Raw genomic sequence first — 17,126 nt, forward strand, 5'->3', positions numbered from 1 at the left:
TATAAGATTCGTATCTTGAAAAGAAATTCAGAAGGTTGGGAATTGAATTCCAAGGTTTTGGGCTAAGGCTAAATTAAGGATTTCCAGTTGTATTTTGTTGTCAGGCCTATGTGGAATAGGGTGACATGGGATCACCCCTGGGTACGCGCGTGGTAAGATGGAATAGTGATTTGATGGCTTGGAACAACTCTTGGCACGTTCGAGGACGAACGTATGTTTAAGTGGGGGAGAATGTAATGACCTGACAGGTCGTTTTGAGTATTACTGCCCCTTTCCCCCATTTAATGCTCACTTTATGCTTAACAACCGTTTTAAGACTTACCGGGTTAGTTGGTTCGGGTCTGGAGAGAATTGAGAGTGAAATGAGATACTTAGTCTCCTAATTGAAAATTTTAAGTTAGAAAAGTTGACCGGATGTTGTTCTATATGTAAAAGACCTCGGATTTAAATTCTGATAATTCTAACAGCTATGTATGGTGATTTTGGACTCAGGAGTGTGTCCGAAATTATTTGGAGGTCCGTAGTGAAATTAGGCTTAAAATGGCGAAAAATCAAATTTTTGGGAAGTTTGACCGGGAGGTGACTTTTTGATATCGGGGTTGAAATTTAATTCTGAAAATTTGAATACCTCTGTTATGTCATTTATGACTTGTGTGCAAAATTAGATGTCAATCGGACGTGATTTGATAGGTTCCAGAGTCATTTGTAGAAATTAGAAATTTTAAAGTTCATTAGGCTTGAATTGGGGTGTAATTCTTGGTTTTAGCGTTGTTTGAGATGATTTGAGGATTCGACTAAGTTCATATGATGTTTGAAGACTTGTAGGTATATTTGATTGAGGTCCCGGGGGCCTCGTGTTGAATTCAAATGGTTAACGGATAAATTTTTTTGACTTAAACAGTTGCTGGAATTTTCTAATATCTGATTCTGTTTTCTTTCTACGCGATCGCGTGAATGTGTCTGCGATCGCATAGGCTTAGTTGGGCAGTGGAGTTTTGTTCTATGCAATCGCGTGAGGATATCCGCTATCGCGTAGGGTTAACTGGGGGGCTGCTGAGTTTTGTTCTACGCGATCGCGTAGCTCTGGGATTTTGTGACTCGTGAATGCTTGAAGAAGGTCGCTATCGCGTAGAGTAAGTGGAGCAGAAATAGAAGTCACGCGTTTTGTGCTTCGTGATCGCGTGGACGAGTCCGCGATCACGTAGGTCTGTGATGTTGTGCATCGCGATCGCGTGGGAAAGTCCGCAATCACGTAGGGTTAAATCTGGGCAGTGAAAAACTGTTCTTCGCGATCGCGTGGGAATGTTCATGATCGCGTAGAGCAAATGACTAGGCAGAGAGCTTAAGTTCTGAAAATTTTCTATTTTTGACGGATTGGAGCACGAGCAGGGGCGATATTTTGGAGTTTTTCAAGGAAAACTGCGGGGTAAGTGTTCTTAACTCCATATTGATTAAATTACCCGAATCCATGGTTATGTTTAACATTTAATTGGTGAATCAAGTTGAAAAATTATGAAAACTCTCTTGGTATAATTTGGAGATTTGAGGGTCGAGTTGATGTCGGATTTGAGTAAAATTTATGTGGTTGGACTCGTGGTTGAATGGGCATTCATATTTTGTAACTTTTGTTGGGTTCGGAGATGTGGGCGAATTTTGAGCTAATTTTCGAAATTTTATGGAAAATTTGTATTTTCATGAGGAATTAATTCCAATAAATTTTATTGACTGAATCGAATTATTTGTGGCTAGATTCGAGGTGTTTGGAGGCCAATTCACGAGGAAACGACATTGCAAAGTAAAGAATTTTATGGTTTGAGGTAAGTAGTAGTTTTAAAGTTGAATAACTTGTTGTTAGTTCTCTATGTGTTGAAGAAATTTAAATGTAAATCATGTTACAAAATCATACTTAGGTAATGTGATAGTACTGTTGGGGCCCGTAGAGGTCACGTACTTGTTGAATTATTTGCTAATTATTTTCTTGTATTCAGTCATGATTTTTCTTGCGTATCATACCTCAGTATTTCTTGATATTTGTTAATACACTATGTTATATTTGTTTGGACTTATCTTTGTGATTTCTGAGAACCTGAAAGACTAGAGAGGTTGAGAACTGAATAAGGCCGAGGGCCTATCGATGAGGTAAGGATATTATGGCACGTGAGTTATCCGTGCAGGATATTATAGCACGTGAGTCGCCGTGCAGCACGTGAGTTGTCCGTGCGGATTATGGCACTTGGGCTGTAGGAGCCCCTCCGGAGTCTATACACCCCCAGTGAGCGCGGGTACCCATTGAGTGTGAGTGCTGAGGGCTGAGAGCCGAGTGGTTGAGTTGTTTTGACGAGTGTAGTGACTGTTGCCCTGGGAGGATGTACTTGCTTTCATTTGTTGTTGCACTTAATTGTTAACTGTCATTGTTGTAAAATTTTCTGAATGATTTTATATCTGGATTACATGAAGTTGAGTTGTATAAAATTAACTTGACTTAAACTATTGGATTTGAAAGTATGTCTATTCTTTGTTAGAATTAGTGAAAGTGAACTATAACTGTGTAGCTCGTCATTATCTTCAGTTCTTTATTTATTATTGTTACTTGTTGAGTTGGTTGTACTCATACTATAGCTTGAACTTCGTGTGCAGATCCAAGTGCGGGCTCGTGCATTGCACAGGTACGCCATCTAGTGTGTGTGTGTGATATATATATATATATATATATATATATATATATATATATATATATATATATATATATATATATATGCAATTCTTGGGTAATCGATCTAGTTTTGTTTAACTCGTTATTCGGTTAAACTGCCAATTAATTATTTATTGATGTATAAATTGAGTCTTCATCCTTTTGATTTTACATGAAGTTTGTTTAACACCTGCATATAGTGGTAAAATTATCTACAAATGTTAAGAATATAATGAATCAACAATATTCAATTTATTACTCACATTTATGGCTTTTTTGTTTTTTTAGTTTTTCTACTATGTCTTTTGGGGAAAAAATCTTCAAAACCATCTTAGTGTATCATGTGTATCCCCTACGTATCTCTTGAATGTCTACGTATACATGTATTTGAGATACATGTTTCGTAAAGGAACCTTTTAAACTAGAATTTAACTATGTTCTAATCTTCCTCAAATTCTATATATTGCGACATCTATTTGTTCTTAATGAAATATGTAATATGGCCATTAATTTGACTTCTTCTTAAGTAGGGTATCGAAAGGATACATTGACAGGTACAAAGGCGACTGGTGGTGGAATGAAGTGGTCCAAGGCAAAGTGAAAAAGCATAAGGCGGAGTACCTGAGTTTAGTAGGGAGCACATGCGGGGGGAAGAGGAGAACGAACATAGAGAGATAAAAGGTAGCTAGGAGGGAGGCGAAGTTGGCGGTCACGGAGGCTAAGACTGTTGCGTTTGCTCATCTGTACAAGGAACTGGCGGACAAAGGAGGGGATAAAAAGATCTTCCGATTTGCCAAGGAAAGAGAAAAGAAGGCTCGGGATCTGGACCAAGTTAGGTGCATCAGAGATGAGGATGACAGAGTATTGATGGGAGAGGCACAAATTAAGAGGAGATGGCAGACTTACTTTCATAGACTTATGAATGAAGATGAAGACAAGGATATAGTGCTAGATGTTTTGGGACATTTCTTGAGTCACCGAAACTTTGGGTATTGTAGGCGCATTAGGGTTGAGGAGGTCGAGGGGGCTATGCGTATGATGAGTAGGGGTAGAGCGACCGGACCAAACGAAATTCCGATTGAATTTTGTAGGAGTGTTGGCAGAGAAGGTTTGGAGTGGCTGACTAGGCTGTTCAATATTATTCTCAGGACGAAGAGGATGCCGTATGAGTGGAGGTGGAGCACGATGGTACCATTGTACAAGAACAAAGGTGATATCCAGAATTATAACAACTATAGGGGTATCAAGTTACTAAGTCATACCATGAAAGTTTGGGAGAGGGTGGTGGAAAAGAGGGTGAGGAGAACTGTGTCTGTTTCTGATAACCAGTTCGGGTTCATGCTGGGTCACTCAACTACGGAGGCTATCCACCTTATTAGGAGGTTGGTAAAATATTACATGGTTATACTTTTAAGTTGATTTATTAATTCCTTAAAATAATTCATCTGCTAACAAAATCATCTTTAATATGTTCCTCAATCTTCTTGTTCTAATCCCAACATCAGAATTATAGTCTGCCAAATCAAGATGATTAACGGATTTCAAGATATGCATTGCACATTTATTGTATTCTGATAATCTTTAAAATATATATTGTTCACTAAATTTATGATTTTGAAATTCATGTAAAAATGGGATAGTACAATACTTTGAGGGAAATCATACTTGATCAATTCTTTAATCTTCTCTACTCTGATTGTAGGGAGAAGCAGAGAAAAAGGAAATGTCACATAAGCATCGATACACTTCTGCAAACCATAAATACTGTTTCCAAAAGTAGAAAATAAGGCCACATAAGAATGGTAGGTAAAACCTAAAAGCAGGCCAATATCATCGATATTAATTGGCATGCTTTATATATGTTCTGTTTATTGAGAAAAACAGATTAAAAACTGCTAGTAGAAGTTGTCTTAAAGTACAGAATGAATTAAATTTCATATTCATCCCAAGAGAACTTGAGACAGATTGTTTTGATGGGATTTTGAAATTAAAAAAAAGCATATCATTATTCCCCTCTATTCTGATGTATAGAGAAATAGACCATTAGCTGCAATAGTTGAACCTACAGAGGCCACTTATTATGTTGATGCCTCGGCCATACTCAATGTCGATCAGTCGGTGCCAGATATGAGCAGCAATTCAGCGCACGTGGAATACTCTGAAGTGGCAGATGTCTCAAATGAATTTGATTAGCTTTGAGAGGGAAGATGTGCTTGGCTTGGATCCATGGGATATAATGGACTCGAATGAGTTAAATCGGATGTTAGAAGATGTATATGGCATCGTCAGTAGCTGAGATAGTATGGTTGCTGGGACTGTTTTCTGAGGTGGGTGTTCCCATTGCTAAGCCAGTGACATCGTTTTGTGATAGTAAGGCTGCGACGCAAATAGCTGCAAACCCCATCTTTCACGAGCGGACTAAACATATTGATATCAATTGCCACTTCATTCGGGAACGAATTAAGGAAGGACTGCTAATTACTCAGTATGCCTAAACCAAAGAGAGCAGCAGGCCGACCTCCTGATCACCAAAGGGCTAACTTCAAGACAACATCATTGTTTACTTGGCAAACTGGGTGTGTTGAACATTCTCCGCCCTCCAGCTTGAAGGGGAGTATTGGAAGTTAGTTAGCTATCAGTTAGTTGCTAGGATCAAAGTGTAATTACTAGAAGTTAGAGGTGCTTATTAATATTTTAATGTTTTCCAGTATCTACTTTGTATATATATATATAGTTGGTTATAGCTGTTAATATTAGTTGAGCGAAATTCCCAAACAATAGTCTTCTACATGCTTCCAATTGCATATCTATGGTTAATTCTAACATTTTTATGTCAAAAAAGGGTTAGAAATAGGCTGTATTCACTTCTTCTATACAGCTATAGAGAGAGAAAAAACATTCATAAACTTATTTGGTGTGCTTCTTCAACTTCAAGTCTGAGTAAGATAAAAGCCAAGAGTATGTAAAAGAAAGATCAAAACGCGCTCACTCGCATCCATCAAACATGATATTTGAGAAGGTTGCAAATGCAACCACCTCAAAGCAAACATGAGAGATTCTTCAAACTTTCTTAAGGGTTTGGATAAAGGGAAGAGAGTTCGTCTCCAAACCTTAAGAGGAGAGTTTAAATCATTGATTATGAAGGAACCCGAATCCATTTCAGGTTATATTTCAAGAGTTTTATCTATTATCAATCAAATGAAGAGATATGGTGAAAACATAACTGGTGATAGGGTCGTTGCAAAAATACTACGATCCCTTGATTCAAAATTTAATTATATGGTTGTGGCTATTGAAGAGTCCAAAGATTTGGACACTATGACCATTGAAGAACTCACGGGTTCTTTTCAAGCACATAAAGAAAAGTTGAAGAAACCGAAAGAAGAATCGGTTGAACAAGTATTGCAAGCAAAACTTTCTTTCAAGGAGAAAGATGAAAGGTGTGGCTCGCAACAAAGAGGTTGTGGACATGGACAAGGTCGTGATGGAAAAGGAAGATGTGGTAGTCAACCACCAAATAAAGAAAATAAGAGTCAAGACTCTAATCAAGGAAGAGGTCATGGAAGAGGTAGAGGATTGAGGCAAAATTAAGGAAGGTATGATAAGTCTTATACTTGCCATAAATTTGGTCATTTTTTCTGAAAATACAAAAATAAAATGGAGGAAAATAATAATTTTGTGGAGAGCAAAAATAAAGATGGAGATGACACTTTACTTCTCGCTTGCAAAGGAGAAGAAAGTGCAGAGAGAAATCAATGGTACCTTGACTCCGGTGCAAGTAGCCATATTTATGGAAAGAGGAATTTATTTGTGGAGCGTGAGGAATTAAATGAACGCAACATCACTTCTGGAGACTCTTCGAGAGTTAAAATCAAAGAAAAAGATACGATTTTAATTCGCTTGAAAGATGGTAGTCATCAATTAATTTTTAATATTTTGTATGTATCGGAGATAAAAAATAATATTTTTAGTTTGGGACAACTTTTGAAGAATACATATTATATTCATTTGAAATATAAAAAAATATTCATGAGAGATGAAAATGGGAGATTGTTAGCCAAAGTTCCTATGGCTAATAATAAAATATTTATTTTGAACATTCAAAGTAATGTTCCAAGGTGTTTGTTTTCATATGCCAAAGATTCATCTTGGTTTTGGCATATGACATTTGGTCATGTGAACTTTGATAGTCTAAGGTTGATGAAGAAAGAAAGCATGTGAATGGATTGCCAACTTTGAGAAGGATGTCTCTTTGGAAAGCACGCAAGAAAAAGCTTCCTTAAGGAGTTTTTGACTAGATCGAGATGCACATTAGAGTTGATTCATATGGATGTGCGCGGATCAATCAAGTCATTTTCACTTGGTAAAAGTATTTATTTTTTACTTTTTATTGATAATGTTTCTAGAAAAACTTTGGTGTGTTTTTTGGAGGTGATATCGGAGGTCTTTGATACTTTCAAAAAATTCAAGAGCATGGTGGAGAAACAAAGTGACTATCAAGTTAAGTCATTGTAGTCCAATAATGGTGGAGAATTCACTTCAAATGAATTCACATTTTTTTGTGAAAATAGTAGAATTCGTCACTTTTTGACTGTTCCCAGATCACCACAATAAAATAGCACCATGAAAAGAAAGAGCCAGACTATTCTCAACATGACATGGAGTATGTTAAAGAGCAAAAATATGCCAAAGGAGTTTTGGGCTGAAGCAGTTGCTAGTGCAGTATATTTGTCAAATCGATATCACACCAAGAGTATTCATGACAAAATACCTCAAGAGGCTTGGAGTTGTTTCAAGCCAAAAGTTGATCATTTGCGAGTTTTTGGGAGAATTGCCTATGCACAAGTGCCGGATGAGAAGAGGAACAAGCTTGATGAAAAACGTGAAAGCTAAGTTTTCATTGGCGATCAAAGTTTTAAAGGTTATAAATTATATAACCCATGAAATGGCAAGGTCACCATAAGTAGAGGTGTTGAGTTTGATGAAGATAATGCATGGTAGTGAAAAACTAAAGATCAAGATTACTCTTTTAGTCCTTTCTTTGATGAAGATGATGATGAAGAAGTTGCGGAGCAGCCTATCACACCACCTGCAACACCTCCGGCACAAGTTCAAGAAGAAGATGAGTCAAGTTCTAATTCTTCAAGTGAAGTGCATCAGAAAACTAAAATTTTCCGTGAGTTGTAGGAAAAATACGGAAATGGTAAGAAATGATTTATATGATTTGACTCACTTTTATTTGTTAGTAGATAGTGAGCCTTTAACTATGAAGATGCTTCCCAAAATATCAAATAGAGAGATGCCATGGATGAAGAAATCAAGGCAATCAAGAAGAATAATACTTGAAAATTAGCCACACTTTCAAAAGACAAAAGCACCATTAGTGTCAAATGAGTTTATAAGTTGAAGAAAAATTTCAAGGGTAAGGTGGAAAGGTACAAAATAAGATTGATTGCCAAGGGATACAAGCAAAAGGCCTGTATTGACTATGATGAGGTATTTTCACTGGTTGCTTGTTTGGAAGAAATTCGTTTTATTATTTCTTTGGAAGCTAAATATCAATGAAAAATTTATCAAATGGATGTGAAGTCAACTTTCTTGAATGGTGTTTTGGAGAAAGAGGTTTACATTGATCACCTAGTGGGCTACAAGGTTGAAGGACATAAAAATAAAGTATTGAAGTTGAAGAAAACCCTTTATGGCTTGAAGCAAGCGCCAAATACTTGGAATAGTAGAATTGATAAATATTTCCAACCAAATATTTTTTTAAAAGTGTCCACATAAACATGCACTTTATGTCAAGATTGCTAAAAATGGTGATATCTTACTTGTTTGCTCATATGCAAATGATTTGATCTTTACGGGAAATAATCCAAAGATGTTTGAAGAATTCAACGAAGCTATGGCAAGAGAGTTTAAGATGACGGACATTGGCCTAATGTCCTACTATCTTGGAATCAAAGTGCAACAAATGAGGGATGCCATTTTTATTTCTCAAGAAGAATATGCAAAGGAAATTCTCAAGAAATTTGAGATGGATAATTGCAATCCCGTGAGCACTCCCATTGAATGTGGAGTTAAAGTGTCCAAGCATGGAGATGGAGAAAAGATCAATCCCACACTTTTCAAGAGTCTTTGTGATGACCCAATATGTCATTTTGGATTTTAGCCTTTATTTCTGTGTTCTGAGATCTCGATTAGATCCGTTTAGCATTCCACAAGTTATGTGCGCAATCCGTGTCTTGTTCTGGAAAGCCTTTATGTGAAAAATTAAAGAAAACGTGAATTTTAGCCTTAAAATAATTTGAGTTGACTATGGTCAACACTTTATGTAAATGGTCCTGAATTAGTGATTTGATGGTCCCGGTAGATCCGTATCGTAATTTGGGACTTGGGCGTATACCCAGAATTGAATTCGGAAGTCCCTAACTTGATTTAACGTGATTTGATGAAAACTGGTAATTTAAAATGTTTAAAGAATTCTTATGTTTGACTGTAGGCTGACATGCCGGGTTTAGATTTCGGTTCCAAAACTTGGTATAGGTCCATTTTATTATTTATGACTTGTCTGCAAAATTTATTGCAAAATAGAGTAGATTTGACGTGATTCGGATGTCCGATTGTAAATTTTAAAGTTCTTATGTTTCGTTAAAAATTTCATACATTTTGATGTCTGATTCATGGTTCTAAGTGTTATTTTAGTATTTTGATCGTGCGAATGAGTTTGTAAGATGTTGTTACACTTGCGTGCATGTTTAGTTTGGAGCCAAATAGGTTCAGGTGAGTTTCAGATAGGCTACAAACCATTTTGGACTTAAGCGATTACTGGTTTCAGTGGTTTCTGGTGCTTTATTCTTCGCGATCACGAATGGTAACCTAGGCTGGGGAGGATTTCTCCTACATGAACACGAGGCTAAGGTTGCGAACGTGAAGCAGTGGTGGGATTTACCCTTCGTAAACGCGACCAAAACCACGCGAACACGATGGGTAATGGGTCTAGGAGGGGGTCTGTTCGGTGTTCTACGCGAACGCGAACCTTGGGTCGTGAAGGGAAGTCCAGGGGGAAGGGTCATCATGAACGGGAAGGTCAGTTTGGCCGCCGTACTTTGCGATCGTGTCAGGTCCTTCGCGAACGCGAAGAAGACCTGACGCCAGTGATTTAAAACTTCCAAAATTCTGGATTTATCTTATTTTTCACCATTTCCATGTTTGAGCTCGGCCTAGAGGCGATTTAGAAGAGAAATTTCATATGATAACTACGACAGAGATAAAATTTTATTCCATGGTTGTAAGAAATTGAGATTTAAACCTCAAATTGAGGTTGAATTTTGAAACTAGTCACATAATCGGGCTCGGGGGTGAATGAATAATTGAGTTTTAGTCCAAATCTCAGGTTTTGACCATGCAGGCCTTGGGTTGGATTTTGTTGACTTTTTTCTAAATCATTAAAGATTGAGTATTTTTCACTCGTGGATAGTTTCTCAAATTTATTTTGAATTGTTTGAACTATATTTGGTTAGATTCAATTGGTTTGGAGGCGAATTTTAGAGAAAATGCCCCGATTGCGCTGTGAATTGAGATTTTTTTTAAAATTATGATTTAGACCTCAAATTGAAGTGAGATTTCGAAATTAATCACATAATAGGGATCGGGGGATAAATGGATAATTGAGTTTTGGTCCGAATCTTGGGTTTTGACCAAGCGGTCCCGTGGTTGAATTTTGTTAACGTTTTTCAAAATCATTAAAGATTGAATTTGTTTTCACTCATGGGTAGTTTCTAAAGCTTATTTTGAATTGTTTGAACTATATATGGTTAGATTCGATTGGTTTGGAGGCGCATTTTAGAGGAAAAGCCATGATTGAGCTTTGATCTGATTGTGGAGCGAGGTAAGTATTATGGTTAACCTTGACTTGAGGGATTATGACTTGTTACTCTATCATCATCTCATGGTAAGGACGAAAATAAAAGCACGAAAGGTGATACCGTGCAATTTTCATATCAATGGTTTATCTGATTTCTTTGGTTGATGATTTATTTGGCTCTTACGTGGTTTCATGCCTGTCGTACTTATCATATTTTTCCCTTTTTTTCATGTCCCCTCCCAGTTTGTACATTGTTATTCTCTGTTATTTTTACTACTTCGCAAATACATGTATAGTTTTATTTACGTAGGTGTCCTGTCATAGCCTCATCAACCTCGTAGAGGTTAGGCTCGACACGTACGGAGTACATTGGGTCGGTTATACTCATACTTCACTTCTGCACTTCTTGTGCAGATTCTGGTAATTGTCCCAGCAGTGCGTGAGGTGCATCAGCTCGGATTATTGCATACGGAAACTTGAGGTAGATCTGCTGGAGTCTGCGGTCCTTGGAGTCCCCTTCTTCTTCCATCTTTTACTGTTCATTTCCTTCGAAACAATTTTATTTATTTTAGACTCTATTTGTAGAAATTCTAGTTGCTCGTGTACTGGTGACTACAGATCTTTGAGAGTAGATATTATCACATGACTTATGTTGGTACTGTATCAGATTGGTTATTTATTTCTCGTTGTATATCATCATTGTGTTTAAACTATTAAAAAATGGCTATTTAATTATCTCACGTCGTCTTCCCTAGCAAGTGGATATTAGGCGTCATCATGACCCTGAGTTTAGGATTCCGAGTCGTGACAGATCGGGTTGCGCGTTGCAACAGATTGTGTGTGTTGTACTTGTTGTTTTGTTAGTTTCAACATTTTTATATGAGATTACGAGGTTTGTTATTCTGGGCTTTCTGATAGTAAGATTGGAATTCATTTTTATAAACTATCTTCTTTACTTTCATTTCCTATTTTCTTTTCCTGTTATTATTATTATTACCGCGTACAGGTTATTGTAAGTGGCCCGTTTTAGCCTCATCACTACTTCGTCGAGGTTAGGTTTGACACTTACAGAGTAAATGGGGTCGGTTGTACTCATACAATACTCTGCACTTCTTGTGTAGATATCGGAGTTGGTCCCAACAACGTTTCGTGAGGTCGACCGGATTTGAATACTAACGGAGACTTGAGGTATAGCTGCACGGCGTTCGCAGCCCCGAAGTCCCCTTCTACATTATCTTAGTTGTTTATTTTGATTCAGACTATTATTTGTTGTACTCTTGATGCTCATGTATTCATGACACCAATTTTGGGATTGTATTTGGATTTCGTCGTTTATTAGTTTATTTACACCATTTCAGACTATTCAGCTTATTGGTTTTCATTTGATTTGAATTGTTAAAAATGGTTAATAATTATATCTAATGTTGGCTTGCATAGCAAGTGTAATGTTAGGCGCCATCACAGTACCGAGGGTGGGAATTTCGGATCGTGACAAGTTGGTATCAGAGCACTAGGTTGACTAGGTTCCACGAGTCATGAGCAAGTTTAGTAGAGTCTAGAGGATCGGTACGAAGACGTCTGTACTTATCTTCCAGAGGCTATGGAGGTTTAGGAAAAGTTCCACTTTTTTCTTTCTCTATCGTGCGATGTTATTCTATCATTGATGATTGAACCATTCTATTCTTGTTCTCTTATAGATAGCGAGAACACGCACAACATCTGTGGTCGAATAGGAGCTAGAACCCCCGTGAAAGCTACTACTAGGGTCAGAGCCGAGGCCGAGGTTGAGCTATATGTCGAGGCAGAGCAAAACCTAGAGCTCGAGAAGCAGGACCCACAATGGAGCCTCAGATTGATCATGAGGAGGAGGTCCCAGCTCAGACCGCACATGTCGGACTAGCTCAGGTCCCGGAGGGATTCATAGCCACTATAGTGCGTCAGGATGCTCTAGTCAGCTTGGTGGACCTTAGGGAGAGTGTGGCCCAGACCGGTGCATTTCCAGTGGCAGAAGTCATCTCTCAGGCAGGGGGAGGAGCACAGACTCCCGCTACTCACACTCCAGATCAGATGGATCCCCTATATCAGACTCCAGCAGCCCAGCCAGTTGGGGTAGTTCAACCGATTGCTGCAGCACAAGCTGGGGATAGGCCCACTATGTCTTCTAAGGTATTGATGATGCCGGATAAGTTTACCAAGCTCTTTCCTATTCATTTCAGCGGTGCACCTTCTGAGGACCCACAAGATTACTTGTACCATTACCTTAAGGTGTTGCGCAATATGGGTATTGTTGAGACCAATGGGGTCGACTTTGCAGTGTACCGGATGATTGGTTCTTCTAAGAGGTGGTAGAGAGATTATGTTTTGACTAGACTAGCTGGTTCACCTGCACTTGCCTAGGATCTGTTTTTAGAGATATTTCTAGAGAAGTTCATTCATTTCACTCTCAGAAAGGAGTATCGCAGACAGTTTGAGCGGCTTCAGCAGGGTGGCATGACTGTCACCCAATATGAGACTTGGTTTGTGGATATAGCTCACCATGCCATCATCTTTCTCCCTACTGAGAGGAAGAGAGTGAGGAGATTTGTTGGCCTAAGTAAGATTTGATGATTGACAAAAGAAACACTTATATGAACCAGGTCCATAGATAGTGTACACAGGGCAAGGTCAGATTCAAGCACAACGCATGCACGTGAATGAGATAAGCATAACTGGTTAAATCTAATATCTCCTGAATGAAAAGGTTGCATAATTGATAAGGAGTAGGACTCCTTACTTGAAGAGAACTCTATCCTAGATAAGGAAGGAGTTAGAAGTTGAACATAACAAGATCTCTTCCACTATGGAAAAGTATGGCATTAGAACTCTAGTTAATCCTACTCTACTAACTCTATATATTTCAGGATGTTCTCATTTTATAGAGACGCAAAAATGCTGAAGTTAAACCAGAGTTGAGAGCAAAATAGCAAGGCTTTTTGCAAGCAATTCCTGTGTGTTTCAAGTGTGCGAACCTGAAGCTACATGAACCAGATAGAAGAACTAGTTCCAAGTGTCTGTCTTTTATTCTATTTTCATTGTAGTAGGGCTTTTGAGTTGTACCTTTTAGCTTTTTATTGAAGCATGTGTACTAGGTACTCTAGTGTATTGTTCAAGTTAGAGTTAACTTGAAATTATCGCAACATCCTGAGGCTGGTTGCCACAAAGGGTTATAGGTAATCCTTAGGTTTACAAGAGTTTTGTAAATGCTATTTTTGGCTCAGTGATTTAGTAAAGTGTTGGAAAAAATCCTACTAGGTAGTAGGTCGTGAATTTTTCACCTTTTGAGCGAGGTGTTTTCCACGTAAAAATACTTGTGTTCTTTACTTTCTGCATTTATTATTACGCAACTGTAGTATAAGGAACATATAAAAGAACCAAGTCCTTTTATAATCTGTGCACTCGAAAAATTGGACACTACACAAATCACCCATCTCTTGTGTGGTATTGAAGTACAAAACATCAAGATTCATTGATGGTTCACTTTCAGTATCAAGCTACAGATGGCCAAGGAGACTGGAGATGATATTTCTTTCTAGAGGGCCATAGATACAGCTAGACGAATCGAGATGGTTCGCGGTTAGGAGAGGGAGCCGGTGTCTGATAAGAGGCCTCATCATTCTGGTGGTTTAAGTGGTGCCTCATCGAGAGGCATGGGCACTTTTGGTAGTGTCCATCCTCCTAGGTCATTTCAGTCAGTGCTTCCGGCATCCCATTGTGCTTCGGGTAGTTGTGGTCCTTATGTATCTCATCATGGGCAGCTAGTCTATAGTGCACCATCAGCTCCTATTAGTGCGCCTCCGATCCAGAACTACCACCATGGTTATTCGGCTCGTTCGAGTTAGTTTTATCTTCAGCATCCACAACAGCCAGATGGGTGTTTTGAGTGTAGGGGTACAGGTCACATCAGGAGGTACTGTCCTAGATTGTTGAGCTGCATGCCACAACATAATTCTCGTGCCATGGTTCCGACACTGGTTGCTTCACCGCCCGCTCAACCATCTAGATGTGGAGGTCATGCCATTAGAGATGGAGGTCAGGCCGTTAGAGGTGGAGGCCAACTAGCTAGAGGCCGTCCGAGGGGCGGAGATCGAGGTGGTAGGGACCAGCCTCGTTTTTATGCATTCCCAGCTAGACTTGAGGCGGAGTCATCTAACACCGTTATCAGAAGTATTGTTAAAGTTTGTCATAGAGATTCTTCTGTTCTATTTGAACCGGTATCTACTCATTCCAACGTGTCATCATATTTTGCTTCATATCTGGTAGTGCCTCGTGATTCTTTGAGTGCTTCTGTGTTTGTGTCCACGCCGGTTGGATATTCTATTATTGTAGTTCATGATTATCACTCGTGTGTGATTACTATTGGGAGTCTTGAGACTAGTGTAGATCGCCTATTTCTTGATATGGTAGCCTTTGATGTTACTTTGGGCATGGATTTGCTCTGACCTTATGTGTGACCCGATAGGTCATCTTTAAATTTAATATTTATTTCTTTGTTCTAAAATATCAAATAGCACCTTTCAGTATTCCTCAAATTGCGTGCATAGTCCGTAAATATTTCCGGAGAGTTTTTATGTGAAATATTGATTAAAATATGAAATAGAGCTTTAAAACTCAACTAAGTCGACTTCGGTCAATGTTTTGAGAAAACAGACCCGGATCAGTGTTTTGACAGTTTCGGTAGGTTTGTATCGGGATTTGGGACTTGGGCGTATGCCCAAAATCGAATTCGGAGGTCCCTAGATTATCGCCATTTAACGGAAAGTAGAAATCTAAAGGCTAAAGGTTTCCAAAGTTTGACCGTGAATTTGACTTTATCGATATCAGAATTGGATTGAGATTCAGAGAGTTGGAATAACTCTGTTATGTCATTTGGGACTTAGTTGCAAAATTTGAGATTATTCCGGATTCAATTTGCATGTTTCGGCATAAGTTATAGAATTGAAAATTTTAGAAACTCATAAGTACGAATCGAGGTGCTAATTGTAGGTTCAGCATTTTTTTGACGTGATTTGAGACCTCTAGTAGGTCCGTGTTATGTTACGGGACTAGTTGGTATATTAGAGCAGGGTTCCGAGTGGCTTGGATGAGTTTCAGGGTGAGTTTTGAACGAGTTTGGGCATTTCGACACTCTGAAGATGTTTTGAGACAGTTGAAGTGCAGAGGGCACATTTTGGAGTGCGGAAGTGCGGAGGCAGTGGTAATTGTGTGGACCGCAGTTGAAATTGTGCTGTCCGCAGTTGAAATTGTGCGGTCCGCAGAATTTCTCTCACGGCCGTAGAAAAGAGATTTTCAGTTTCGATGGCCCGACTTTGGAAGCTTATATTTTTTAATCTATAAGGAATTTGGATAGGATTCAAAAATGAAAGTTGTATCCCTTTGAGTCTAGTTTCCAGAAAGGTATACCATTAATCATTTAGACATTTTTACAGAAAATTATAGTCAATTAACTAAAGCCTGGCAGTGCAGTCATACTAAAGTGCAGCCACACAATTTGGAACGCGGCCGCGGAACATGGAAATGTGCGGACCGCAATAAAAATGTGCGGTCAGCACAATGGGGATCAGATTTCTTTACCATATAAACTAGGGTTTCATCTCATATTTTATTTTTGGACCTAGAGAGCTCGGTTTGTGGCGATTTGTTCGTGGGTTTTTCAAGCAATTCATCTGGGTAAGTGATTCTAATTCGGATTTTGTTAATATACATGAATATATCATTATTTTCATCATTCAATTAGTGTTTTGAGATGAAAATTTGGGAAAAATTATAGAACTTCATAAACTATAATTTTAGGGTTTGAAGGGCAATCCGATGTTGGAATTCTATAATTGTAGGGCAATCGGATATCGTGAGTTTTTTTGGATTCGAGACGTGGGCCCCATTGTTGATTTTTTTAGATGAATTTCGGATTTTAATTCGGAAAATAAGTAATTTCATATAGAATTAATTCCTACGATTCGTGTTGAGTATATTGGATTATTTGTGACTAGATTTGAAGCTTTCGGATATCAATTCGCGAGGCAAAGGTTTATTGGAATCTTGAATTTGGTTGCGAAGCGAGGTAAGTATCGTGGTTAACCTTGACATGAGGGAATAGAAGCCTTGAATTATTTGTTAAGTGAATTTCATATGTAATGACGTATAGGCGAGGTGACGAGTGCCTATACGTCGTCAAATTGATTGTTTGCATATTTATCTTAAAATCATAAATTATTTTAAATCGCGAATTAATTATTATATTAATTATTTCTCTCATATTTATTTTCCAATATTATGTCTTGGATTCATGCTATAATTGCTACATGCTTATTTGAATTATGTGTCTTAATTGCTACTTGACATTTAGCATATTTAGTATTAAATTGCCTATTTTCTCCCTTATTTTGACAATTAATTGCTACTTCTCATTACTTCTTTCCTAAATAAATCATAATAATTGTATGCTTTGTTGCCTAATAATTTCTTATTAAATGTGGTATTTATGGAAGCATTTTTACATTTAAGAGTTGTTTAATTATATTGTTGGAGCGGGTT

The 17,126-nt window shown here is 38.1% G+C and overlaps 1 protein-coding gene across 1 annotated transcript; it reads left to right on the forward strand.

Moving 5' to 3' along the window:
- Nucleotides 1–5,740: 5,740 nt before the first annotated feature.
- On the forward strand, nt 5,741–6,283 carry LOC138902292 (uncharacterized). Its single transcript, XM_070190136.1, has one exon. The coding sequence runs from the start codon at nt 5,741–5,743 to the stop codon at nt 6,281–6,283; it is 543 nt and encodes a 180-aa protein (XP_070046237.1).
- The last annotated feature ends 10,843 nt before the right edge of the window (nt 6,284–17,126 follow it).

Source organism: Nicotiana tomentosiformis, chromosome 12 (genome assembly GCF_000390325.3).
Source record: "Nicotiana tomentosiformis chromosome 12, ASM39032v3, whole genome shotgun sequence".
NCBI classification, from domain to species: Eukaryota; Viridiplantae; Streptophyta; class Magnoliopsida; order Solanales; family Solanaceae; genus Nicotiana; species Nicotiana tomentosiformis.